Below are 27,307 nucleotides of genomic sequence, written 5' to 3' on the forward strand. Positions count from 1 at the left end.
CCTCATCCTGTTCTTGTTTTGACTGTGAATATTGAATATTGTCTGTCATCCTGATCCAACTCTGGTCTAGTAGCCTGCTGCAGCTCTGTCCAGCACTACTGATCAAGCTAGTCCAACACGTTCACTGTAGAGAGAAACAACAGAAGGGGGAGAGAGAAAATGTCAGAGCGAAAGGACAAACAAAAGAGCCGAACAAAGATTTAAGAGGAACACGTGCAGAAAAACATGCTAAAATTGAATAAAGAAATCCAAAAACATACTACCAAACAGCTACACATAGCTCCATCCAAACCAACATCTAACCACCAGTTTGGATGTTCCACCAAAACAGCCACACCCGACCAGTGACTCACGACAAGGTCACATGACACAGTTTGATATGAGAAGCAGCATATGTCTAACTTACTTAATTACTCTTACATTACAAAGAGTAAATCCAGTATTGTACACAGTATAACATTATTTTAGCTCAATCTGGAATAAAGCTATTTATATAGGCCAGAAAAAAAGACAAGAAAAGTCAAATGAACATAGAATTTGAAACAATAATGCCCTCTTATGCTTGGGACATGTAAAGGCATGTAAGATTCCTACTACAATACTGCCCTGTAGTGGATGTTAGTAAAATAACAGCTGCAGACACGGTGTAGGGTGATGTTGCCCCTAGATGCTGATCTTGGGTCAGTTTAGCATTTCCCCCACTAATGGTTGGGGTTAAGATTGACGGAGGGGAAGCTGATCCTAGATCTGCACCTAGAGAAAACTTTACCCTGTAGCCAGACACACATTGAATGAAACAGTGACTACCTGGACTTGGTCTAATAACCTGGACCAATAACATGTCAGCTTATAGATACTAGCATGTTTTGTAAAGGACCAAAACACTTATTTCATGAGTATTGTAACATTTTAATAAACAGTGCTTTCCCCATTTTTTATTACAAAAACACACAGGCAGTAAAAATCTAATTTAACCAAATAAGTTACATTGTAGTAAAAAGCACTTGAGATTCCATTCCTTTTTACATCATTAGTGTGAAATGAACCCCATAGGAAAATAGCATACAAAGTATGCATTCATAGAGTTTAATTCATAGATATTCTTAATGTAAATAAAATGTAAAGTGTTTTATTCCCTTAACTAATTGAATGAAAGTGAATAAGGCTTCCAGCTTCTTGGCATTCGTGGCATGCCCTCCCTCAATTTCCTCCTTAATTCTGTTTTACAGTATTAAAATAACATTTCAAAACAAACAATTGCCCATGACAATCTTGTTGGGAGAAAAATAATAATACAAAAAGGGTAAGGAGAGATAAATTGAGATAACAAAAGAGAATAGTCAGGATAAAACCTTAAAAATTATATTTTAGAGTGATATTTGACTAGAAAAAGCAAACTTGCAAGTGGCATTCCACACACTCACAAACACTCCAGAATGCATACACATCACACACTCAAACACACACACACACACACACACACACACACACACACACACACACACACACACACACACACACACACACACACACACACACACACACACACACACACACACACACCAAAGAGGCTGGTGGGAGGAGCTATAGAAGTATGAGCTGTTTGTAATGTCTGGAATGGAATCAGTGGAATGGAGTCAAACACGTTGTTTCTGGTGGTGGCAGGTAGCCTAGGAGATAAGAGCATTGAGCCGGTAACCGAAAGGTTGTTGGTTGGAATTCCCAAGCTGACTAGGTGAAAAATATGTCGATGTGTCCTTGAGCAAGGCACTTAAACCTAATTGCTCCTGTAAGTCGCTCTGGATAAAAGTGTCTGCTAAATGACTCAAATGTAAATGCTTGATACTGTTCCATGTATTCCATTACAATGAGCCCGTCCTCCTATAGCCCTCCCCGCCAGCCTCCTCTGACACACACACAGTGCATAGTACCCAGGTAGGTTTAACTGGGCCCGGTAATAGGAGCCGTTCCTCTCTGCTCCCCACTGTGGATGACTGCTTAAGGAGAAGAATCTTCAGCCTGCTCGTTTGTTGCCTTGGCGACAGATAGAGTCTGGTCTGGCGCTTGGCAGAGGCGATAGAGATATGGAGCTTGGCAGAACGAGATATGTCGACAATAAGATAGTCAGATAGATAGAGACATCCTTTTCTAAGAGTCCAGACTATAGGCATAGAATAAATAGAGCGGACATACCCATTCAAGTCAACATCATTCAACAGTCAACATCATTCAACAGTCAACATCATTCAACAGTCAACAGTCAACATCATTCAACAGTCAACATCATTCAACAGTCAACATCATTCAACAGTCAACAGTCAACATCATCATCATGTTTTCCTCCCTCTTTCCTCCTGCCGTAATGATGTGGTTAGTGCTATCCCGGAATCTTTGGGATGTCCATACCCTAAACCCTAGCTTTAAACCCAACCCTAACCCTGACCCTAACCCCTACCCTTAGTTTACCTAAACTGTTTTAATCTGGATACAATGAAGAAGGGTGTCATCAGGGATCATGTGGTTGTTCTATCTACTGCATGTTTACAATTCTGTTTCACATCTCTTCTCTACTCAGACTGTCTTTAGATGTAATTCTAAAACCTCACAGTTCAAAACAGACAGAGAAAGCAATGTCTTAAATAACCCTAAACTACAGTCAAATGAGAAAGAGATCTCCAAAGCAACCTGCCGCAAAAACAATCCAAAATCACAATAATACAAGAGACAACAGTGACATTATTAATAACAATATTATTAACAAAAAACAACATTAACAATTTGATATAATAAGCAAAAAAGCAACAGTAATTCGTTGAATATAAAAAGAACCTTTGTAAAATTGATTGTCGTTCATCCAAAGATAAAAAGCGTTAAAAACATCCAAGGCATCGACAGTGAGGAGAAACACCACACGATGACTATAAAAAAAGTGATCAGGGTAAGGATTCACAAAACTAAAACCCAAAAGAACAGCACTTCAAACTAAGACGAAACCAGTTTGGTGAACTGAGGACCGACGCATCTGTGCAAGCTTTTGGCAGCCTTGAGTGTGTGAAAAAGTCCCAAACAGGAAAAAAGCTGAAAGTCACACAACGATGTGTGTTCTGTTCTCTAAACTGTTCCTTCCTTCACATGTAGCTAAGCCTCCACACAGGCAGTGTTACGAGAGATGGAAGAAGTGAGACATCCCACCTTTTCTGGTTCATGTACAGTCAATGAACTAAGCGGATCAGACCCAGCTACTAAAGCATTGGTACCTATGGGAGAGCCACCCCCTTAAGCAGACTGGAACTGACCATTTTTTTCAATGGTAAACGGCCTGAGTGGGAAATCTTCATTTATCCACCATCTTTGGTGTTACCACCACATCAGTCTATCTGGGCTTTTCATGACCTGGAAGTCCTTTCAAATTCAATATTGCATGGCCCCAATCACTCATATGGTGTCCTTCTATTCATAATAACATATCAAACTGGGGAGCAGAGAGTAGAGAAAGCAGTGGCCAAGCTGGGTTGCATTGTGGCTCATGTAGTCTTGCATTGCCAGGCATCACAAACTATTCTAGTTGTTAAAGACTGGGATGGGGGCGTGGCTATATAGTTCCAACCTGATGAGTCTGTGTGTTGTGATTGGCTGAAAGTGCTGGCAGGAAGAGGAAGAAGCCAGGGGTGGATGGCAGACAGGAGAAAGGAAAGTATTGGTGTTAGAGAGAGAGAGAGATGGCATGGCTTTCTTTCCTACCCTACTGTGTGCCTGAGAGAGAGTTAACCCCTGAACACTTCACAAGCAGGTTAAAGGGAAGAGGGAGAAAACGTGTGAGAGAACTTGTCCCTGAAAGTGTCAAGATAGGAGATCCTGTTCCATGAAACAATAAAAAAGCAGTTTGTTTATAAAGACAGTTTGTTTCCAGAGAGAAATGCTGCTAAAGCAGGCGTAACAAGAGGGTGTAACAAGAGGGTGTAACAAGAGGGTGTAACAAGAGGGCGTAACAAGAGGGCGTAACAAGAGGGCGTAACAAGAGGGCGTAACAAGAGGGCGTAAAATGTCCCTTGAGCGCTAGGAGCCGTAGCTGAACACTCGAGGGCGCTAGGGTTCTGAGGCCTCAGAGTTCTGCTCTGTTCTGTTTGTTACCCCTCACCCTGCCAGTGGAGAGGTCTGTCTGTCTGTCTTAGCCAGATAGATTGAGCGTGCACTTGCCATAATGGCAAAGACAGGTGGGGTGGGCTCGTTTTCTCTCTATGGTCTTAGTGCCAGTCCTCATCATCCTCTTCATTATCATCTTCCTCAGATGAGTCATCGTTTGTGCTGTCTCCTCCGGCTGTGTTCCCCTCCCGTTCCCCGTTCTGCCGCGCAGCCAGTAACGCTGCAGCCTCTGCCGCCGCCTGGGCCGCTGCCCTCTCCTCCGCCTCCTTCTGCCTCAGAGCTGCGGCCTTCTTCTCCTGCTCCGCGTGGCTCTTCATGTGGGCACTGCGGCTCTTCACCTTGTAGAAGATCCTAAGGGGAGGAGGAGGAGGAGAGGTTAGAGGTCAGAGAGAAGACTGGGTGGCTTCATTGTAAGCTTTCGTATCTGTGGACAAGCACTGTATGGTGTTGGTTTATGGTTCAGTGTAGAAAAATAGGTCCGCACTTCAATTCGAGGAGTGTAGACTTTGTCTTTACACAATCACTGTACTGTGTGTGAACCTTGAATCTGAAGGAAGAAGAACTGATGAAGTCCAGATGCCAGAAACATTTGTCCACGTGTAAATGAAATATCAGTTTTCCTCACTTCATAATCTAGGTTCACAAACCATACAGTGCTTGTGCAGAAGAGAAGGTCCGTTCTCGTGGTATTTCTACTGTGAATCTAGAATTGTATGAAGTGCAACACCATGATAAGGCAGAATACTGCAGAGTAGTCTACAGTATATGGGCCAATGAGGACCCGGATAATGGGCGTGTTGATAATTAGTACACAGTCAGTCACTGGGCAGAGCTGCATAGACTGGGGGCATGGCATGCCATATCACTGCTGTGTTTCAGTTGCTAGGAGACAGTTGATAATAACAGGACTGCGGTTGCTAAGGGTGAGCTCTTCTATCAAAATTGGCCAACTCTGCTTTATTCCTTCCTGCTCAAACAACCACCAAGGAGCACTTCTCACTATGTTATACACGTGCATGCACACACACAAACGCACTCACCCACGCACACACAGTGCTCGGAGTGCTTCTCAAATCAGTGTTTTTGCAACCAACAACATCTCTAAGATTCCAACATATTCCAACCAACCAGTAGAAGACAGTTATCCTGCAGATGTTGTCGATATCTCAGCACCCTTTGATCAAGGGTTCTTCTCCAATATACAGTACACATCACTACTACCAGTCCATACGATTCACTCTCAGTGTGGACAGCCTCTAATTGCAAAACAGCAGGTTGGTATTTATATTCATGACTCTTGCCCTGGAGGCAGCTCTGCAGAGTGGTCACTACTGTCACAGACACAATGTCATCAAATCTGATTTTAAACATAACCTTTACCCTAAACTTAACCACACTGCTAACCCTAATGCTTAAGACCAAAAAGCACTTACCTGCCACACTTCTTGCAAGGGAACTCTCCCTCTGGTCCGGCAGGGCCCTTGGTCCCTGATATGGTCCCGGTCTTGGGAGGCGGCCGTGGTTTCGAGGGGGCGCTGGGAGGGGCCCGAGGAGGGTGACTGACCAGGGAAGACATCTGGTCTCTCCTCACATCGTCCTGTGTCTTCAGCACCAGGACCGCTCCAGCCTGCACACACATTTACATACTTAATTTGCAACATTATTTAAGCATTCAAAAGATCATAGATGCAAGGACACAGGCATGCATACAAAAAGCACCTTCTCCTCCACTGCACATGACAGCTGATCACTGTCAGAGTAGCATCTTGCCAACTGCTTTGCACACACACACCTCTGGTCAGCACACACACTCACACATCTCCCAGCTAGAGCCAAACTAACCTGAACATTGCATACCTGGTTAGTACAAAATACACTCAACATAATAAGGCTTGTTTTTGACACATTTTTACATCAGACCATACAAAACATAACAAAGCTCAAAGTTTCACCAAAGCTCAAGAGGCCACCTTTTAAAACCATAGCTTTCTACCAGGTCACCCAACTAACTACAGAAAATGGGGAATGGGGTCAGTTTTATGAGTCATCGTTTGCTGACAGAGTCAAATTACGCAACATGGGGAGAGAGGAAGCCAGCCAAGTCAGCTGTTCAGTGTTTAGCCACTAGAGGGTAACAGACTTAACAATGCTGCAGCTTGGTTTCCCTATCCACTATCCTACTGTGAACTCAGTCAAGGCAAGTTCAAAAGTGCAAATGTTGTTTACTGCATGGGGGCATCAGTGTTGATTACACAAGAATAAACATAACACATACATACATGAAAATGCTCATTCATCTTCTAGTCAGCGTCTCCTCCGTTCTAACACACAGACACACACTGTCCCTGAGTCTCCCACTCACGTTCTCTGTGGCCTGTAACGTCTGTGTCATCTTGCTTGGACTGGAGCCCCGCTGCTTCCTGTCAACTGACCCCTCCCAATTCCTGTTGTCTTCCTCTTCCTTCCGAGATTCTAATCTCTGAGAGCTCTGAGAGAGAGAGACAGAGAGAAAGGGAGAAAGATAAGCAATGTTCCCTTGGGACTGCCGTGCAGAAGAAATATCAGCTAGAGAAGCACGATATTGAACTTAACTGAACTTTCTAGAGTTTTCCCCGTTAGTTAACACTATAAATGTTTCCCTTTACTGTTGGAATTGTGATAGAATCAACACAATATTAGCCACTTTCAATGGAACATACCGAAACAAAACGAACTATAAAATACTTTAGTATGCAAAACTAACTATGCAAGAGATTTTGTTGTAGGCAGAACACATCGGAGTCGGATTCTATTGACAGGGCCTCCGTACTCTACACAGACCGGTGTGCCATAACCAATCAGAGCTGCAGTAGGCCTATATGCAAATAGACCATTGCCATATATGGATCTGTGCCATTCACTTTAAACTGGACTGTGTTTACAGCATGAGCGGTTCTCAGTAGATGTGCTTGTTTTGAGATCATAGAGAGAGCTACATGTAGCAACACGTGCAGATTTGTACATCTGTTCATATCCTTTGCTAGTTAGTGAATTATTAGCCCAGTTATAGATAATTTGTAGTCAGCAATGCGGGAGTGATTGCTTCCTGCAAGAGCACAAAACATGTACATTTCTACCCATCTTAGAAAAGTGAGTCAGTTATAGTTTTTTTTGTGTCTTGAATGGACAGTGTTGCATTTTTGAGACAGGCTTGAATAAGCTTAGCAGCCAATAGGCAGAGGGTAGTATAATTTGTCTGATTCTCTGTAATAATGGTGTGGGAATAATGATGCATTTTATTTTGTAAAGCGGTTTCTGGCATCAAACAACACAACAACATTTTCAGTCTGAAGGACAAGTGGATAAAGTGGTTAATGTAAAGCCATGCGTGTTTCATGGAATGTAGGTCTACATTGACACCACACACTGGCTGCTACTGTAGGCTGAATGATAGAACAGCTATTTCCATGATAAAATGCTATGGCATACATTTTCTCCATTGTTTTTTATGGTAGGCCACACTGGTAGGCCTACATTATGATCAAATAGCCACAGTAGCCTGCCTACATGGCCACGTTTAGAACTGTAACTTAAAGCGGATACAGCCTCAGTGTTCACAGTAAACTACTGTTAGAACTGTAACTTAAAGCGGATACAGCCTCAGTGTTCACAGTAAACTACTGTTAGAACTGTAACTTAAAGCGGGTACAGCCTCAGTGTTCACAGTAAACTACTGTTAGAACTGTAACTTAAAGCGGATACAGCCTCAGTGTTCACATTAAACTACTGTTAAAACTGTAACTTAAAGCGGATACAGCCTCAGTGTTCACATTAAACTACTGTTAAAGCTGTAACTTAAAGCGGATACAGCCTCAGTGTTCACATTAAACTACTGTTAGAACTGTAACTTAAAGCGGATACAGCCTCAGTGTTCACATTAAACTACTGTTAAAACTGTAACTTAAAGCGGGTACAGCCTCAGTGTTCACATTAAACTACTGTTAAAACTGTAACTTAACGCGGGTACAGCCTCAGTGTTCACAGTAAACTACTGTTAGAACTGTAACTTAAAGCGGGTACAGCCTCAGTGTTCACAGTAAACTACTGTTAGAACTGTAACTTAAAGCGGGTACAGCCTCAGTGTTCACAGTAAACTACTGTTAGAACTGTAACTTAAAGCGGATACAGCCTCAGTGTTCACATTAAACTACTGTTAAAACTGTAACTTAAAGCGGGTACAGCCTCAGTGTTCACAGTAAACTACTGTTAAAACTGTAACTTAAAGCGGATACAGCCTCAGTGTTCACAGTAAACTACTGTTAAAACTGTAACTTAAAGCGGGTACAGCCTCAGTGTTCACAGTAAACTACTGTTAGAAATGTAACTTAAAGCGGGTACAGCCTCAGTGTTCACAGTAAACTACTGTTAGAACTGTAACTTAAAGCGGGTACAGCCTCAGTGTTCACAGTAAACTACTGTTAGAACTGTAACTTAAAGCGGGTACAGCCTCAGTGTTCACAGTAAACTACTGTTAGAACTGTAACTTAAAGCGGATACAGCCTCAGTGTTCACAGTAAACTACTGTTAGAACTGTAACTTAAAGCGGATACAGCCTCAGTGTTCACATTAAACTACTGTTAGAACTGTAACTTAAAGCGGATACAGCCTCAGTGTTCACATTAAACTACTGTTAGAACTGTAACTTAAAGCGGATACAGCCTCAGTGTTCACATTAAACTACTGTTAGAACTGTAACTTAAAGCGGATACAGCCTCAGTGTTCACAGTAAACTACTGTTAGAACTGTAACTTAAAGCGGATACAGCCTCAGTGTTCACATTAAACTACTGTTAAAACTGTAACTTAAAGCGGATACAGCCTCAGTGTTCACATTAAACTACTGTTAGAACTGTAACTTAAAGCGGATACAGCCTCAGTGTTCACAGTAAACTACTGTTAGAACTGTAACTTAAAGCGGTTACAGCCTCAGTGTTCACATTAAACTACTGTTAGAACTGTAACTTAAAGCGGATACAGCCTCAGTGTTCACATTAAACTACTGTTAGAACTGTAACTTAAAGCGGATACAGCCTCAGTGTTCACAGTAAACTACTGTTAGAACTGTAACTTAAAGCGGTTACAGCCTCAGTGTTCACATTAAACTACTGTTAGAACTGTAACTTAAAGCGGATACAGCCTCAGTGTTCACATTAAACTACTGTTAGAACTGTAACTTAAAGCGGATACAGCCTCAGTGTTCACATTAAACACACGCCGGAAGTTGTACATCATTTTCAAGCTTGCGCTCAGCAGAACTGAATTGATTTGGAGGGAACATTGAAGACAATAATTATTGTACAAAGATTGCTTATCTAGTGTTGTATCTGTTGGTAAAGGGATGGATTGTTTATAGAATCTGTAAATGCTTATGTACTGCTTGTGAATGTGTTATAACATCCTTTTGTAGGTAGTCAATCAACTCACCTTGTGGTCCAGCTCCTCCTCAGTGTTCCTGCTCTCAGGTGTGTCCGTGTCTCCGTAGATCAGAGCTCCGTTCCGACCCGTCTTCACCTGCCTCTTATAGCTGTAGTAGAACTCCACACACTGAGCCACCGTCTTAGTGCTTACCTGAACCACCAGACACACACACACACACATCAACAGACACTTCATATCTAGGCCTAGTACATGTTTTAACATACTGTACTGTGTTTTCCTGCTTATAGAGTCTCAAAACTCTATTTGAGTGGTCCACCATGTGGCTTTTAAATCTTTATTTTGTATTCTCAACTAATGTATCTGTAACGTCTGCTTCCAACTCACACTCTCAAACACATAGATCCTCTGAATGCAGCTCACTCTCCAAATCCCAACTCAGAGGTAACTCTGTTCTTGCCATAATATGGACTTGGTCTTTTACCAAATAGGGCTATCTTCTGTATATCACCCCTACCTTGTCATAACACAACTGATTGGCTCAAACAAATTCAATTAACTTTCAACAAGGCACACCTGTTAATTGAAATGCATTCCAGGTGACTACCTCATGAAGCTGGTTGAGAGAATGCCAAGAGTGTGCAAAGCTGTCATCAAGGCAAACGGTGGCAACTTTGAAGAATCTCATATATAAAATATATTTAGATTTTTTAAACACTTTTTGGTTACTACATCATTCTATATCTGTTATTTCATCATTTTAAATGTCTTCACTATTATTCTACAATGTAGAAAATATAAAAAATAAAACCCCTGGAATGAGTAGGTGTGTACAAACTTTTGACTGGTACTGCACATGTACTGGTACATACCAGTTTCTGGACCATGAAGAAGTCTTTCTTATAGGCAGCGATCCCTTTGTTAAAGCAACTTCTCTCTACTGGGGTCCAGCTGTCTGACCCTGAGAGAGAGAGAGAGAGAGAGAGAGAGAGAGAGAACGAGAGAAAATGAGAGAGAAAGAAAGAGAGAGAGAGAAAGAAAGAGAGAGAAAACAGACAAAAGAGTGGTGGGGAATTAGATGGACAGACATTGACTGGTGACTGTCTGCTCCTGTATGCACAGGGTGGACACACACACGACTGGTTGGACAAACAATGGTTCTCTGTCCTCTGCTTGGCATTAACCAAACGCCACAAACCCAATACCCCACTCCTCTCCCACTCTACCTCTCACTCCGCTCCCATCATCCCCAGCGACACTCTCAATCCTCCACAGTTTCCCTTCCACAGCCAATCCCCCCCTCTCTCCACGGACCCACACCCCTCCTCTCTCCACGGACCCACACCCCTCCACCCAATCCATCCCCCACCAGCTAGCACCTCCCCTCCCTTCAGCTGCCATTGTTTAAGGCTGAGGGGGGCTCTGGAGCCCATCCCTGTTACTAGAGGGGAGGAGAAAAGGACTCATACAAGTATTCAGACAGCACAGGCATGCCTGCAGGAATGCACTTTGACATAATCCAATGAAGTTTGATTATTCTAATTTCGTAAAAGTACCCACAGAGATTTCTGCACCGAGGCTTGTCTGCAGGAAGAGTAGACAACCCACAGAGAGTTCTGCACTGAGGCTTGTCTGCAGGAAGAGTAGACTACCCACAGAGAGTTCTGCACTGAGGCTTGTCTGCAGGAAGAGTAGACTACCCACAGAGAGTTCTGCACTGAGGCTTGTCTGCAGGAAGAGTAGACTACCCACAGAGAGTTCTGCACTGAGGCTTGTCTGCAGGAAGAGTAGACTACCCACAGAGAGTTCTGCACTGAGGCTTGTCTGCAGGAAGAGTAGACTACCCACAGTGACTTCGAAACAAAGTAAGAGAGTGCCAGAGGAGAGAGCAGTGCAGTAACCATAGACATAATACTGTACAGATATAAAGTGTTATATGTAGGGTTGTAGAATTTCTGTAACTTTTCAAAAAATTCCCAAGTTTTCCAGAAATCCTAGTTAGAGGTTTAGGGATTTTCTGCTTTTCCCCTCCTGATTCCTGGAATTTTACAACCAAGATTTCTGGAAAACCTGGGACTTTCAGAAAAGTGAGCAGTATTTTGCAACCCCAGTTCTCTGTCTTGACCAACCGGAGTAGTGGTAGTATCCTAGACGGTGGTTCTTTGGGAAGATGGGGTTTTTCAACAGCAGGAGGGCCAACGCTTCCTGAAAACCAAGAACAACAAATCAATCCAACCATTTACAAATGAACTCTGAAGAGTAATACATGAAAAATGTCCTGTTTGTTTATTTTTTGCAACAGCTTATGAGTCTCCGAGCAATACTTCAAATCAAGGTTTACTTGGCTGGAGCACACACAGGACACTGATCAGAGTTCTACTGGATATTGAGAGGCTGATGTGTCCCTAATAATGAGGGGATGAACTGGGAAATATACTGTAAGAGAGCAACATGTATCCTGCTGCTGCAGAGACAGAGAGAGAGAGGGAGAGAGCACTTCACACACTGACAGCCACCCTCTGTCTCCTTGACAACATCATGGCCAAATGCTGCAAGCTGGAGCCACTAGTATAAGCTGTCTTCCTCTATATCTCAGCCCCTCTAGCTCACGGTCTCTCTCTCTCTATCTCTCTCATTGAACACATTGCTGGGTTTCTGCCCAAGGCCCCATACATGACCTTTACTCCAGTGTGTCAGCATGTGTGTGTATACTGTATCAGTGTATGTGTGTGTGTGTGTGTGTGTGTGTGTGTGTGTGTGTGTGTGTGTGTGTGTGTGTGTGTGTGTGTGTGTGTGTGTGTGTGTGTGTGTGTGTGTGTGTGTGTAAGTGTTTTCTACATTGGGAAGATGGAGCACTGAGCATATCTGATAACAAAACAACACCTAGATTCAAGGAGAACATTGATACTAGCAGGAATAGTGAACTCACTAGCCACTGTGCTGCACCACATCTGTTACATGTTAGATACACAGCAGTTAACTTTTCTGAGTGACAACACTAACAATTCCTCCACCCTAATACCTTTACCATACCATACCATACACCCTAATACCCTTACCATACCATACCATACACCCTAATACCCTTATCATACCATACACCCTAATACCCTTACCATACCATACACCCTAATACCTTTACCATACCATACACCCTAATACCCTTACCATACCATACACCCTAATACACTTACCATACACACCCTAATACCCTTACCATACAGTACACCCTAATACACTTACCATACCATACACCCTAATACCTTTACCATACCATACACCCTAATACCCTTACCATACCATACACCCTAATACACTTACCATACCATACACCCTAATACCTTTACCATACCATACACCCTAATACACTTACCATACCATACACCTTAATACCCTTACCATACCATACACCCTAATACACTTACCATACCATACACCCTAATACCTTTACCATACCATACACCCTAATACCTTTACCATACCATACACCCTAATACACTTACCATACCATACACCCTAATACCTTTACCATACCATACACCCTAATACATTTACCATACCATACACCCTAATACCCTTACCATACCATACACCCTAATACCTTTACCATACCATACACCCTAATACCTTTACCATACCATACACCCTAATACACTTACCATACCATACACCCTAATACCCTTATCATACCATACACCCTAATACCCTTACCATACCATACACCCTAATACCCTTACCATACCATACACCCTAATACCCTTACCATACCATACACCCATATACCCTTACCATACCATACACCCTAATACCTTTACCATACCATACACCCTAATACCTTTACCATACCATACCATACACCCTAATACCCGTATCATACCATACACCCTAATACCCTTACCATACCATACACCCTAATACCTTTACCATACCATACACCCTAATACTCTTACCATACACCCTAATACCCTTACCATACCATACACCCTAATACCCTTACCATACCATACACCCTAATACCCTTATCATACCATACACCCTAATACCCTTATCATACCATACACCCTAATACCCTTATCATACCATACACCCTAATACCCTTACCATACCATACACCCTAATACCCTTACCATATCATACACCCTAATACCCTTACCATACACCCTAATACCCTTACCATACCATACACCCTAATACCCATACCATACCATACACCCTAATACCCTTATCATACCATACACACTAATACCCTTACCATACCATACACCCTAATACCCTTACCATACACCCTAATACCCTTACCATGCCATACACCCTAATACCCTTACCATACCATACACCCTAATACCCATACCATACCATACACCCTAATACCCTTATCATACCATACACCCTAATACCCTTACCAAACCATACACTCGAATACCCTTGCCAAACATCCTTACCATACCATAGACCCTAATACCTTACCACACCCTACACCCTAATACCCTTACCAAACCATACACCCTAATACCCTTACCATACACCATAATACCCTTACCAAACCATACACCCTAAAACCCTTACCAAACCATACACCCTAATACCCTTACCAAACCATACACCCTAATACCCTTACCAAACCATACACCCTAAAACCCTTACCATACCATACAATACACCCTAATACCCTTACCATACACCCTAATACCCTTACCATACACCCTAATACCCTTACCATACACCCTAAAACCCTTACTAAACCATGCACCCTAATACCCTTACCAAAGCATACACCCTAATACCCTTGCCAAACACCCTAATACCCTTACCATACCATAAACCCTAATACCCTTACCATACCATAAACCCTAATACCCTTTCCATACCATACCATACACCCTAATACCCTTACCAAACCATACATCCTAATACCCTTACTAAACCATACACCCTAATACCCTTACCAAACCATACACCCTGATACCCTTACCATACACCCTAATATCCTTACCAAACCATAAATCCCTAATACATTACCATACACCCAGTGGTGGAAAATGTAAACAATTTTAATATTTTAGTAAAAGTAAAGATACCTTATGTCACGTCCTGACCAGTAATAGGGGTTATTTGTTATTGTAGTTTGGTCAGGACGTGGCAGAGGGTATGTGTTTTATGTGGTTCGGGGTGGTTGTGTGTTTAGTGGTTTGTTTGATTTATTATTCCGGGTTTTGGGCACTGGTCTATGTTAATGCATTTCTATGTTTAGTCTAGTTCTTTGTATTTCTATGTTTAGTTTATTGGGGATTGGACTCTCAATTGGAGGCAGGTGTTTTCTAGTTGCCTCTGATTGAGGGTCCTATATATATAGGTATGTGTTTGTTTTAGTGTTTTGTGGGAGATTGTGCTGGGTATAGCTTTGTTGCCTTACCGGCCTGTTATTAGTCGTTGTGTTTTTTTTTGTGTACGTATTTATTTTTGGTTCACCTTCTTTGTCCATTTAAATAAAAAGAAGTTGAGTGCACATTTCCCCGCTGCGTCTTGGTCCACTTTACCCTACGACAACCGTGACAGAATCTCCCACCAACCAAGGACCAAGCAGCGGAGGAAGGAGCAACGGGTGGACTGTCGGGAGCAGCACCTGGACTGGAGAAAACAGCGCGCTCGGGAGGTAATGGCATCCTGGTCGCTGGAGGTATTAGAGGCAAGGATTGACTGGACGTGGAAACAACTACTGGACCATTGTGACAGCCTGATTGGGAAGCAGGTAAGGGTGGAGAGGCCGCCCCAATAATTGTTTTTTTGGGAGGGGGGCACACGGGTAGTTTGGCTGGGCAAGGATTAAGCCCCAAGCCAAATCCCCGTGCTTTTGTTGAGCAACCTTTGACTGGACAGGCCCCGTGCTTCGGGTTATTGCGTACTGTGGAGAGGCCAAGTGTTTTTAGGCCGGTGTGCGCAGTGCCAGCGCCCCCCATTTGCCAGGGGGAATTGGGCACCCAGCCAGTACGGGCGGTGCCAGTCCTGCGCTCGAGACCGCCAGTGCGCCTCTACGGTCCAGTGCATCAGCCCTGTCCAGTACGTCCTGTTCCCGCTCCTCGCACTAGCCTTGAAGTGCGTGTCTCCAGTCTGATACCTCCAGTGCCAGCCCCACGCATCAGGCTTCCAGTGCATCAGCCCAGTCCAGTACGTCCTGTTCCCGCTCCTCGCACTAGCCTTGAAGTGCGTGTCTCCAGTCTGATACCTCCAGTACCAGCACCACGCACCAGGCTTCCAGTGCATCAGCCCTGTCCAGTATGTCCTGTTCCCGCTCCTCGCACTAGCCTTGAAGTGCGTGTCTCCAGTCTGATACCTCCAGTACCAGCACCACGCATCAGGCTTCCAGTGCGTCAGCCCAGTCCCGAGTGTCCGGCAACAGTACCTCGTCCAGAGTGTCCGGCAACAGTACCTCGTCCAGAGTGTCCGGCAACAGTACCTCGTCCAGAGTGTCCGGCAACAGTACCTCGTCCAGAGTGTCCGGCAACAGTACCTCGTCCAGAGTGTCCGGCAACAGTACCTCGTCCAAGAGTGTCCGGCAACAGTACCTCGTCCAGAGTGTCCGGTAACAGTACCTCGTCCAGAGTGTCCGGCAACAGTGTCTAGTCCGGCACCGAGTGAGACGGCCTACAGTCCGGCACCGAGTGAGACGGCCTACAGTCCGGCACCGAGTGAGACGGCCTACAGTCCGGCACCGAGTGAGTCTGCCTACAGTCCGGAACCGAGTGAGTCTGCCTACAGTCCGGAACCGAGTGAGTCGGCCTACAGTCCGGCACCGAGTGAGTCTGACTACAGTCCGGCACCGAGTGAGGCTGACTACAGTCCGGCACCGAGTGAGGCTGACTACAGTCCGGCACCGAGTGAGGCTGCCTACTGTCCGGCACCGAGTGAGGCTGCCTACTGTCCGGCACCGAGTGAGGCTGCCTGCTGTCCGGCACCGAGTGAGGCTGCCTACTGTCCGGCACCGAGTGAGACTGCCTACTGTCCGGCACCGAGTGAGGCTGCCTACTGTCCGGCACCGAGTGAGGCTGCCTACAGTCCGGCACCGAGTGAGGCTGCTTACAGTCCGGCACCGAGTGAGGCTGCCTACAGTCCGGCACCGAGTGAGGCTGCCTACAGTCCGGCACCGAGTGAGGCTGCCTACAGTCCGGCACCGAGTGAGGCTGACTACAGTCCGGCACCGAGTGAGGCTGCCTACAGTCCGGCACCGAGTGAGGCTGACTACAGTCTGGAGCTTCCAGAGTCGGCTTACAGTCCGGAGCTCCCAGAGACGCTCTACAGCCCTGAGCATTCAGCAGGGGTGGACAGGTTGGGTGGTGGAAGTAGACCTGAGCCTGAGCCACCTCCAGTATAGGTGGGTTGGGGAGGGGGGGGGGGGTGTAGCACAGGAGCCGTCGTTGACGGCAGCCACCCTCCCTTCCCTCCCTTTAGTTAGGGGTTTATTTTTTTAGTTGAGGTGCATACAGGGTCTGCACCTTTGGGGGGGGGGGGGGTAATGTCACGTCCTGACCAGTAATAGGGGTTATTTGTTATTGTAGTTTGGTCAGGACGTGGCAGAGGGTATGTGTTTTATGTGGTTCGGGGTGGTTGTGTGTTTAGTGGTGTGTTTGATTTATTGTTTTGGGCACTGGTCTATGTTAATGTATTTCTATGTTTAGTTTATTGGGGATTGGAGGCAGGTGGAGGCAGGTGTTTTCTAGTTGCCTCTGATTGAGGGTCCTATATATATATAGGTATGTGTTTGTTTTAGTGTTTTGTGGGAGATTGTGCTGGGTGTAGCTTTGTTGCCTTACCGGCCTGTTATTAGTCGTTGTGTTTTTTTGTGTACGTGTTGTTTTGGTTCACCTTCTTTGTTCGATTAATAAAAGAAGATGAGTGCACATTTCCCCGCTGCGTCTTGGTCCACTTTACCCTACGACAACCGTGACACCTTAATAGAAAATGACTAAAGTAAAAGTCGCCCAGTAAAATTCTACTTGAGTAAAAGTCTAAAAGTATTTGTTTTAAAATATACTTTAATATCAAAAGTAAAAGTTTAAATAATTTCAAATTCCTTATATTAAGCAAACCAGATGGCACCATTTTCTTGTTTTTGGAATTTACGGATAGCCAGGGGCACACTCCAACATTCAGACATTATTTAAACTAAGCCTGTGTGTTTAGTGAGTCCTCCAGATCAGAGGCAGTAGATGACCAGGGATGTTCTGTTGATACGTGTGTGAATTGGACCATTTTCCTGTCCTGCTAAGCATTCAAAATGTAATGAGTACTTTTGGGTGTCAAGGTAAATGTATGGAGTAAAAAGAGACAATTTCTTCAAGAATGTAGTGAATTAAAAGTAGTAAAACATCTAAATAGTAAAGTACTGATACCCCCAAAAACGACTTAAGTAGTACTTTAAAGTATTTTTACTTAAGTACTTTACACCACTGCATACACCCTAATAGCCTTATCATACCATACCATACACCCTAATACCCTTACCATAGAATACCATACACCCTAATACCCTTACCATAACACCCTTACCATACCATTCACCCTGATACCCTTACCATACATACCATACACCTAATAGCCTTACCATAGCATACATCCTAATACCCTTACCATAGTATACCATACACCCTAATACCCTTACCATACCATACACCCTTATAGCATACATCCTAATAGCCTTACCATAGCATACACCCTAATAGCATATACCCTTACCATAGCATACCATACACCCTAATACCCTTACCATACCATACACCCTTATAGCCTGACCATAGCATACATCCTAATAGCCTTACCATAGCATACACCCTAATAGCATTACCATATCATACACCCTAATACCCTTAACATACCATACACCCTAATAGCATTACCATATCATATACCCTTACCATAGCATACACCATTTGTGTTTGCTGGTGGTAGAGAGTGCTGTGCTAAATGGCTCAAATTAAAACATAAAACATAGAATGCATTGTGTATGCATTCAGTGGTGGTATAGCAAGAAATGCAGGTATGGATATTAGAACACAGCCGGGGTTCAGTTAAATCCCACCCACCAAAGCCAAGATTGTACTCTGTTCAGTACACGCAAGATGGAAGAAAACCCTCACAAACAGAGGTTCAATCTGTCAACACCTAAACCCTCTTTATCATTTTCAGTTTCAAACCATTTTGCTACAGTATGCCCTAATGAATGTGACCCAGCTCTCACCCCTCCCTGTTATCCATCTTCAGTCATCATGACCCATCATGCATTGCTCACCATGATGTCACCCTTGCACTCGTACAGGCAGTGCAGAGCCAGCTCCTGATTGGTCCCTCCGCCGTGCAGAGCGCTTGAGCACGCCAGGTTCATGAGGTCATCCACTGAAGAGAGAGAGAGGGTGGGGGGGAGGGGGAGAGAGAGGGGGGAGGGAGAGAGAGAGAGAAAGAGAGATTGTGATTGAGATACTGTAGCATGATCAGCAAATGTTTTCCACTGGGTTCTTCAAATCACTACTGAATGCTTGATTTACTGACTCAGTTCTATTGGATAATACCAACCTGGTTAATGACAGTATTATGACAGTATTAATGGTGGGACAGTTAGCTGATACTTTTGTTAGTGTATTACCTCTCTCCTGGTCTCCAGGTTTAGCCTCCAGATCGTGGAGAGGAGCCCAGACCAGCTCAGCCTTGGGATGGTCTTGTTGGGCCGCTGAACGCTGCCTCAGCTCTGGTACCTCTGCCTGGTACCTCACACCGATGTTTATACGCCTGAGATGACAGAATGTATAGTTAGTGGTCAGTTGGAGAGACGGGAGACACACAGTCTCTCTGTCCTGCTATAGCATAGCCTCCATTATTATAATTCTAGATCATACTGTTGTGATCGACAGGGAAGGTTTCGCAAGTTAGATCCATTTTCTATTTAAAGAAAAATCATGTGAATAAGTGTTCTTATACAGACATGTAGTTAACTAGTGGAATGTTTACATATCTTGCATTACTCATCTCATATGTATATACTGTATCCTTCACTATCTATTCTTTACTATCTATTGCATCTTAGCCACTCTGTCACTGCTCATCCATATATTTTATACTTATATATTCTCATCCCATTCCTTTACTAGATTGTGTGTATTAGGTTTTGTTGTGGAATTGTTAGATATTACCTGTTAGATAGTGCTGCACTGTCGGATCTAGAAGCATAAGCATTTCGCTACACTCACAATAACATCTGCTAACCATGTATATGTGACCAATAACATTTGATTTGAATTGATTTGTTCAGCTGGTTTACAGAAATAAGCCACAGCTAATCATTTAAAAAACGGTCTGCTGCACTGAAGCAACCGGACGGTGATAAAGCGGTAAGTCGACCAGGTTATCCCCAGGATACCCCTCCAATGACAGCTAATGGCAGCTTTGAAAACAGTCTGGAACACAGACACTAATCAGCCTTCTCCCTCCCTGTGTACTAATTGCACCCGGCTGCAGCCTGCTAGCTCAGTTCAGGTCCCTTCCCAGAATGAGCTAGCTGGAGTGTGTTCAGCAGGGCACAACGTTGTCGAACGTTCAGATAAAAATATATTAGGCCTCTGTGGTAAAACAAACAAGCATCTGTGGATGTCGAATAAAGAATCACTTCAGCTCTATTCATTTGATTTCTATCAGCAACGTTCACAAAGTTTGCCTCCTAAACTGACCCTGCTGTAAGCTGATCTGGCTCACGACTACATGGACTTTTCCAATAAGAAACAATCGTGTTTGTTTCCCCGTTGCAAAACATTTTGCTACATTGTACACTAATCAACAGGCCCCTGCTGTAAGCTGATCTGGCTCAGGGGGTTGAGGTGGGGTGTTTAAGGAGGAAGCAGAGGAGGCTGGCTGCTCTAGACTCAGCTGAAAGACCTGATTTATCACCACTGGAGGTTACCCCTGCCTGGCCGCCCGGCCGCCCTGACTACTAGCCAGCTGCTACCAGTCAGAGAGAGGAAGAAAGGGAAGACAATCCACAATGCACCCTGTTTCTCTCTCACCAAGCAATCACCACTCCCCCACCTCCCACACACACACACACACACTCCTCTGTCTTTGTGAATAAAATCAGGACTGTGATACAGGCTAACTGGGTCAGATCCAAAGCACCCAATCTATCCTTTCATAACTAACACAAAAACAGTCCTCCTCTACTGCAGCACATATCAATAGACTCAGCACCATCACTGAGAAAGACACACAGTGTACCATTTGACTAGTTGTTTGGCCTTGGATGAATATCTTCTCTGACTCTAACTTTGATTTAAGAGTACTTTGATTTAAGAGTACTTTGATTTAAAAGTACTTTGGTTTCACACCACCCTCTCAGGCTCGAATCTTAAACTTGAGATCCATACACGTAACTGATAATGGGATGAAAGGAGTATGGAGGGTGGTGTGTTGTGTGTGTGTGTGTGTGTGTGTGTGTACTCACGGTTCTATGCTGACTGGAGTGGCCTCACCGATCGCTGAGAGCAGTGGTGGGGTTATGTCAACGCTGTCTGAAAAACACAACAACAAAAAAACATCTGTTAAATGTACTATTCTTATCCCTTTTAACCTTCTTACAGCAGAAAATATTTAGTATAGCAGATTTGGAGGAAGTGAGCTCACTTCATGCGTATTACTCAAGATACGTTTATATGAGGGAATTAAGTTATGGTCCAGTTCATTCTGATGACAGCTTGTTGAAATCCTAATGGCCGGTTTCACATTCCCAGATTAAGTTTACCCCTGGACTAAAAGGCATGCTCAATAGAGAATCTTAGCTTTATCTGGATCTGGGGAAACCAGTGCTAAGGCATCTGCGAACCCCAGTAGCACTCAGGTAGGCTATGTTTGAACTACAACCCCCAGAAACACCCAGCTAGGTAAAGTATGTTTGGACTACAACCCCAGTAGGACACAGGTTGAGCAGGTTTGGACTAAAACCCCCAAAAGAAACAGGTTAAGTAGGTTTGGACTACAACCCCCAGAAGCACAAGGGGGTTTGGACTACAACCCCAGTAGGCCCCAGATAGTGGTACTCACTGGATCGCAGCAGGCTGCGTGTGGCTGATTTGGGCGTGATGGGTGGAGGCAGACCCTGGCTGGAGGCAGACCCTGGCTGGAGGCAGACCCTGGGTGGAGGCAGACCCTGGCTGGAGGCAGCAGAGGAGAGGAAGGTAGAAAAGTAGAGACCTGATCCCTCTCTCACCGGGCTGAGGATGGGCGGGGGGGTGTAGGGCGGCATGGTCAGGGGGTTGTCTATTAGCCGGACAGGGGAGCGGAGGTGGCTCTGGTAGGGAGTGATGCAGGAGTAGACAGGAGGGGCGATGAAGGTGCCAGGCTTGGGAGGTGGGATGAAGAGGGGTTCGGGCCGGGGACGGCGTTTGGGCTTCTTGCCGTCGTTGTCGTTCCCTCCCTCGATTCCGCCGTTCTAAAGAAGGAGGTAGAACATCAGTACAAACACAGAAATACATGACTACTACTGTCCACCCTGTCCTCCTGTCCACCCTGTCCTCCTGTCCACCCTATCCCCTGTCCACCCTGTCCCCCTGTCCACCCTGTTCCCCTGCCCACCATGTCCACCATGTCCACCCTGTCCACTATGTCTCCCTGTCCACCATGTCCACCCTGTCCACTATGTCCACCCTGTCCACTATGTCTCCCTGTCCACCCTGTTCCCCTGTCCACTATGTCTCCCTGTCTCCCTGTCCACCATGTCCACCCTGTTCCCCTGTCCACCATGTCCACCCTGTTCCCCTGTCCACCCTGTCCACCATGTCCACCCTGTCCACCATGTACCCCTGTCCACCCTGTTCACTATGTCACCCTGTCCACCCTGTCCCCCTGTCCACCCTGTCCCCCTGTCCACCCTGTCCACCATGTCCCCCTGTCCACCATGTCCACCCTGTCTCCCTGTCCACCCTGTCCACTATGTCCCCCTGTCCACCATGTCCACCCTGTTCCCCTGTCCACCATGTCCACCCTGTCCACCATGTCCACCATGTCCACCCTGTCCACCATGTCCCCCTGTCCACCATGTCCACCCTGTCCACTATGTCTCCCTGTCCACCCTGTCCCCCTGTCCACCCTGTCCACTATGTCCCCCTGTTCACCATGTCCACCCTGTTCCCCTGTCCACACCCTTATACACCAGTTAGTATGAAGTAATGTTTACAGCATGCAGTCTAAGTGAGTTATTCATCTGGTCAGACACTAGAGAGGATACATTCTACATCAGGGGTCTCCAGCAGGTCGATCGCAGCCCACCGATGAGTGGCTCGCCAAGCAATTCTCGTGTTCTACCACAAACTGTCATAAACAAATCTCATAAGTAACAGACATTGCAAGCTCCCAGCTACTATCTAATCAAAGCAACACTGATATTATCCTACCCCTGGTTAGCCACTATTGGCTTAAAAAGCCAAACCTAACACAATATCTGCCAATTCATTTCCAGCAATATTGCCCGTCTGTCTGTCTGTCTGTCTGTCTGTCTGTCTGGCGCGTGTGTCTGTCTGTCTGTCTGGCGCGTGTGTCTGTCTGTCTGTCTGTCTGTCTGCCGCGTGTGTTTGTCTGTCTGTCTGTCTGTCTGTCTGTCTGTCTGTCTGTCTGCCGCGTGTGTTTGTCTGTCTGTCTGTCTGTCTGGCGCGTGTGTTTGTCCATCACTGTGTGTAGCCAGTTGATGTGATAACTGTCTTGTGGGTCGACAGAAATACTTTCCCCAAAACCTGCTCAATTAAATGTTAACTGTATAGTAGGCTTACCTGGCAGAAGTATACTATGAGGAAGTATATCGTTTGTATATATTATTTATTATTTGCAAACTTTGCCACGAAATGTGCAGCAGCAGTAGAGAACCATCGCTAAACCGGCACATAAAAACGGCACTTTCCTCACTAAAGGGGAATTAAAGGAGAAATGTGCAAATTTGTTAATTTTCTATTTTGTACATTATCCCCCTACACATAACACGTCCAGTACACCCCCACCCTGGTTATTGTACAGTACAGTAGTAGGCTATACCTCCATCTATAGTCTGGATAACCCCTGCTAATCTCCATGACCTGATCTGGGGCAGCAGGGAGGGAGGGGGAGGGGTAGGGTTGGAATGAGGGCAGGGGGGAGAGAGAGACATGAGCGGAAACAGGGGAGAGTGGGCTGCTGGATGATGGGGGGTGCTAGAGCATGGTGGCAGGATATGTAGGATTGTAATAGATGATATGGAAACAGAGGTATGAACCAAGCCCCTACTTATGGTACTAGAGGAGACGTTAGTAAGGTGTGTGTGGGGCGGGCACTAGCACCTACTTGTCCTGAGCTCTCTGACAGAGAGTTCCTGAGAGATCGCCTGCGAGTGACAATGACGGAGGGTTTGCCGTCCATACTGGTCACGTCCTGGAGGGTGAAGGGTCTCTGTGGCCAGCCTGTCTCCGGGGTAGAGTGCTCCCCATCTGGGGAGGACGAGGACGAGGGGGGGTCTGGCCTCCGTACAGGGACTGACACAGGGATGACCAGGGGCATCATGCTCTCATCACGGGGCCGCTTGGCACTGTGGCCCCCTGAATCCCTGTCCATGGTCCCTCGCCCTGGCACTGGTCTCTGGGGGCTCCAGGGCCTGTGGTGCTGTGCCTGACGATGAGACAGACAGAAACACACATCATCAAATACCTGACTGGAGAGGCTACCTGAACAGGCTTCCTTTACAGATCAAATGAGCAAACAAACGACTTACTACTTCATGTGTTGTCGTACTGAAGTGAACCTATAATAGAATTATACTACCAGGAAGGAAAAACTAGCATAATGCTGTGAATTGACTTTCAATTCCCTAAACAAACATCATACAATTAAGTGAAGATGTTGGAGTATTTCATCAGCTGAAGCCCATAGGAGTGAGTGTGGCAGACACCTATAGGAGTGAGTGAGTATGGCAGACACCTATAGGAGTGAGTGAGTGTGGCAGACACCTATAGGAGTGAGTGAGTGTGGCAGACACCTGTAGGAGTGAGTGAGTGTGGCAGACACCTATAGGAGTGAGTGAGTATGGCAGACACCTATAGGAGTGAGTGAGTGTGGCAGACATCTATAGGAGTGAGTGAGTGTGGCAGACATCTATAGGAGTGAGTGAGTGTGGCAGACACCTATAGGAGTGAGTGAGTATGGCAGACACCTATAGGAGTGAGTGAGTGTGGCAGACACCTATAGGAGTGAGTGAGTGTGGCAGACACCTATAGGAGTGAGTGTGGCAGACACCTATAGGAGTGAGTATGACTTGATGCTGGAGGCCTATACACTGTTAATTCCCAGTGGAAAACTCCAGCCCCAACACCAGGACAGGAGAAAGAGAGGTATACATTTTGCTGAGCACTGCACACGTACACCCCCCCATAGGAGTTTCAGCCCTATGATGGAATGAATGGGGGAGGGGGTTCAGCCCTATGATGGAATGAATGGGGAGGGGGTTCAGCCCTATGATGGAATGAATGGGGGAGGGGGTTCAGCCCTATGATGGAATGAATGGGGGAGGGGGTTCAGCCCTATGATGGAATGAATGGGGGAGGGGGTTCAGCCCTATGATGGAATGAATGGGGGAGGGGGTTCAGCCCTATGATGGAATGAATGGGGGAGGGGGTTCAGCCCTATGATGCAATGAATGGGGGAGGGGGTTCAGCCCTATGATGGAATGAATGGGGGAGGGGGTTCAGCCCTATGATGGAATGAATGGGGGAGGGGGTTCAGCCCTATGATGGAATGAATGGGGGAGGGGTTTCAGCCCTATGATGGAATGAATGGGGGAGGGGGTTCAGCCCTATGATGCAATGAATGGGGGAGGGGGTTCAGCCCTATGATGGAATGAATGGGGGAGGGGTTTCAGCCCTATGATGGAATGAATGGGGGAGGGGGTTCAGCCCTATGATGGAATGAATGGGGGAGGGGGTTCAGCCCTATGATGCAATGAATGGGGGAGGGGGTTCAGCCCTATGATGGAATGAATGGGGGAGGGGGTTCAGCCCTATGATGGAATGAATGGGGGAGGGGGTTCAGCCCTATGATGGAATGAATGGGGGACGGGGTTCAGCCCTATGATGGAATGAATGGGGGAGGGGTTTCAGCCCTATGATGGAATGAATGGGGGAGGGGGTTCAGCCCTATGATGGAATGAATGGGGGACGGGGTTCAGCCCTATGATGGAATGAATGGGGGACGGGGTTCAGCCCTATGATGCAATGAATGGGGGAGGGGGTTCAGCCCTATGATGGAATGAATGGGGGAGGGGTTTCAGCCCTATGATGGAATGAATGGGGGAGGGGGTTCAGCCCTATGATGGAATGAATGGGGGAGGGGGTTCAGCCCTATGATGGAATGAATGGGGGAGGACGGAGGAGTGCTGAGTGAAACGGGTCCAGTCAGCATTCAGCAGGTTAACCTAGCAGTCCTAGTCTATATTCTATATGGTGAGGCATGAGGCAGACACGAGGGATGCACCGTTAGACGCTAGATGTAACTGCACCGTCATGTAGGGGAAGACCAAGTCTGCATATACCCCTTACCATCCCCACGTTGTAAAATATATAGAGAGTAAAAGCATCGGAGCAGGTTCTACTCTTTATGGTCCCGTTCTGGTGTTTTGTGGTGGAAAACTAAGCTGGTCGAGCGTAACACTTCAACCCTGTTACCCGTAGATAGACAAGCTAGAAATGTTTTTACAACAACAACAAAATTGTGACGCTTGCATTCAATTGCCCCTCCCTGTTGCACATAACACTCTTCCATTTCCTGTCACAAGGGGATTCATGGCTGATTTAAGATGAAATCATCAACTGTTACGGCAAACACTGTTACTTTATTTGGCACTTACTATAGTCATTGTTTTATTATCCTCTTGAGATCCTCTTTTATGAAGTTGAACATTTGCTTATGACAGAATGTTAAAATGAGGTGAAATCAAACTTTTTTTCAATCAAGTTACACCTCTCAAAAGGCACTGAATTGGTGGAACGACACATAGGGCACTAGGTTGCACTGAGGAGAAAATACCCACGTGGTTTGCATTTCTTGCTGTTTTTTGCACACACAAAATAGGAGTATTGCTTATCATTTTTAGAATTTGCGTTATATCATGAGTAATTGTGCATCCATAACCTATCAATAAAACCCTTTCATGAAGACAGACCGTGCTAAATCATTCAGATTTGCTGTGTTAATATTGGGATGATGATTGCTTATTCTGCTCAGTGCTAATCATTCATAAACAACATCATTTCAAGAGAGGTTAATGGCAGATGCATTAACCTCTCTTGGGTAGGGGGCAGTATTTTGACATCCGGATAAAAAACGTACCCGATTTAATCTGGTTATTACTCCTGCCCAGAAACTAGAATATGCATATAATTGTTTGATTTGGATAGAAAACACCCTAAAGTTTCTAAAACTGTTTGAATGGTGTCTGTGAGTATAACAGAACTCATATGGCAGGCTAAAACCTGAGAAGATTCTATACAGGAAGTGCCCTCTCTGACCATTTCTTGGCCTTCTATAGCCTCTTTATCGAAAACAGAGGATCTCTGCTGTAATGTGACATTTTCTAAGGCTCCCATAGGCTCTCAGAAGGCGCCAGAACGGGGAATGATGACTCTGCAGTCCCTGGCTGAAAAACAGTAGGGGTTTTGGAAAGTGGTCGTTCTGAGAACAATGACACGGGTGTGCGCACATGCACG

The 27,307-nt window shown here is 45.4% G+C and overlaps 1 protein-coding gene across 2 annotated transcripts in view; it reads right to left on the bottom strand.

Annotated features, from left to right (window-relative positions):
- Window positions 1-2,731: 2,731 nt before the first annotated feature.
- The window catches only part of mideas (mitotic deacetylase associated SANT domain protein), a 39,343-nt gene continuing 14,767 nt past the window's right edge, over window positions 2,732-27,307 (bottom strand). For both annotated transcript variants that reach the window (XM_029712948.1, XM_029712949.1), the window contains exons 3-13: window positions 23,898-24,218; window positions 21,633-22,020; window positions 21,037-21,103; window positions 19,192-19,334; window positions 18,841-18,944; window positions 11,687-11,762; window positions 10,430-10,518; window positions 9,606-9,749; window positions 6,506-6,631; window positions 5,577-5,770; window positions 2,732-4,494 (exon numbers count right to left, since the gene is read on the bottom strand). In XM_029712948.1, the coding sequence (XP_029568808.1) occupies window positions 4,245-4,494; window positions 5,577-5,770; window positions 6,506-6,631; window positions 9,606-9,749; window positions 10,430-10,518; window positions 11,687-11,762; window positions 18,841-18,944; window positions 19,192-19,334; window positions 21,037-21,103; window positions 21,633-22,020; window positions 23,898-24,218 (1,902 nt within the window). In that variant the 3' untranslated portion in view covers window positions 2,732-4,244. The remainder of the gene's footprint in view (window positions 4,495-5,576; window positions 5,771-6,505; window positions 6,632-9,605; window positions 9,750-10,429; window positions 10,519-11,686; window positions 11,763-18,840; window positions 18,945-19,191; window positions 19,335-21,036; window positions 21,104-21,632; window positions 22,021-23,897; window positions 24,219-27,307) is intronic.

This window comes from Salmo trutta, chromosome 25, assembly GCF_901001165.1.
Source record: "Salmo trutta chromosome 25, fSalTru1.1, whole genome shotgun sequence".
NCBI lineage: Eukaryota > Metazoa > Chordata > Actinopteri > Salmoniformes > Salmonidae > Salmo > Salmo trutta.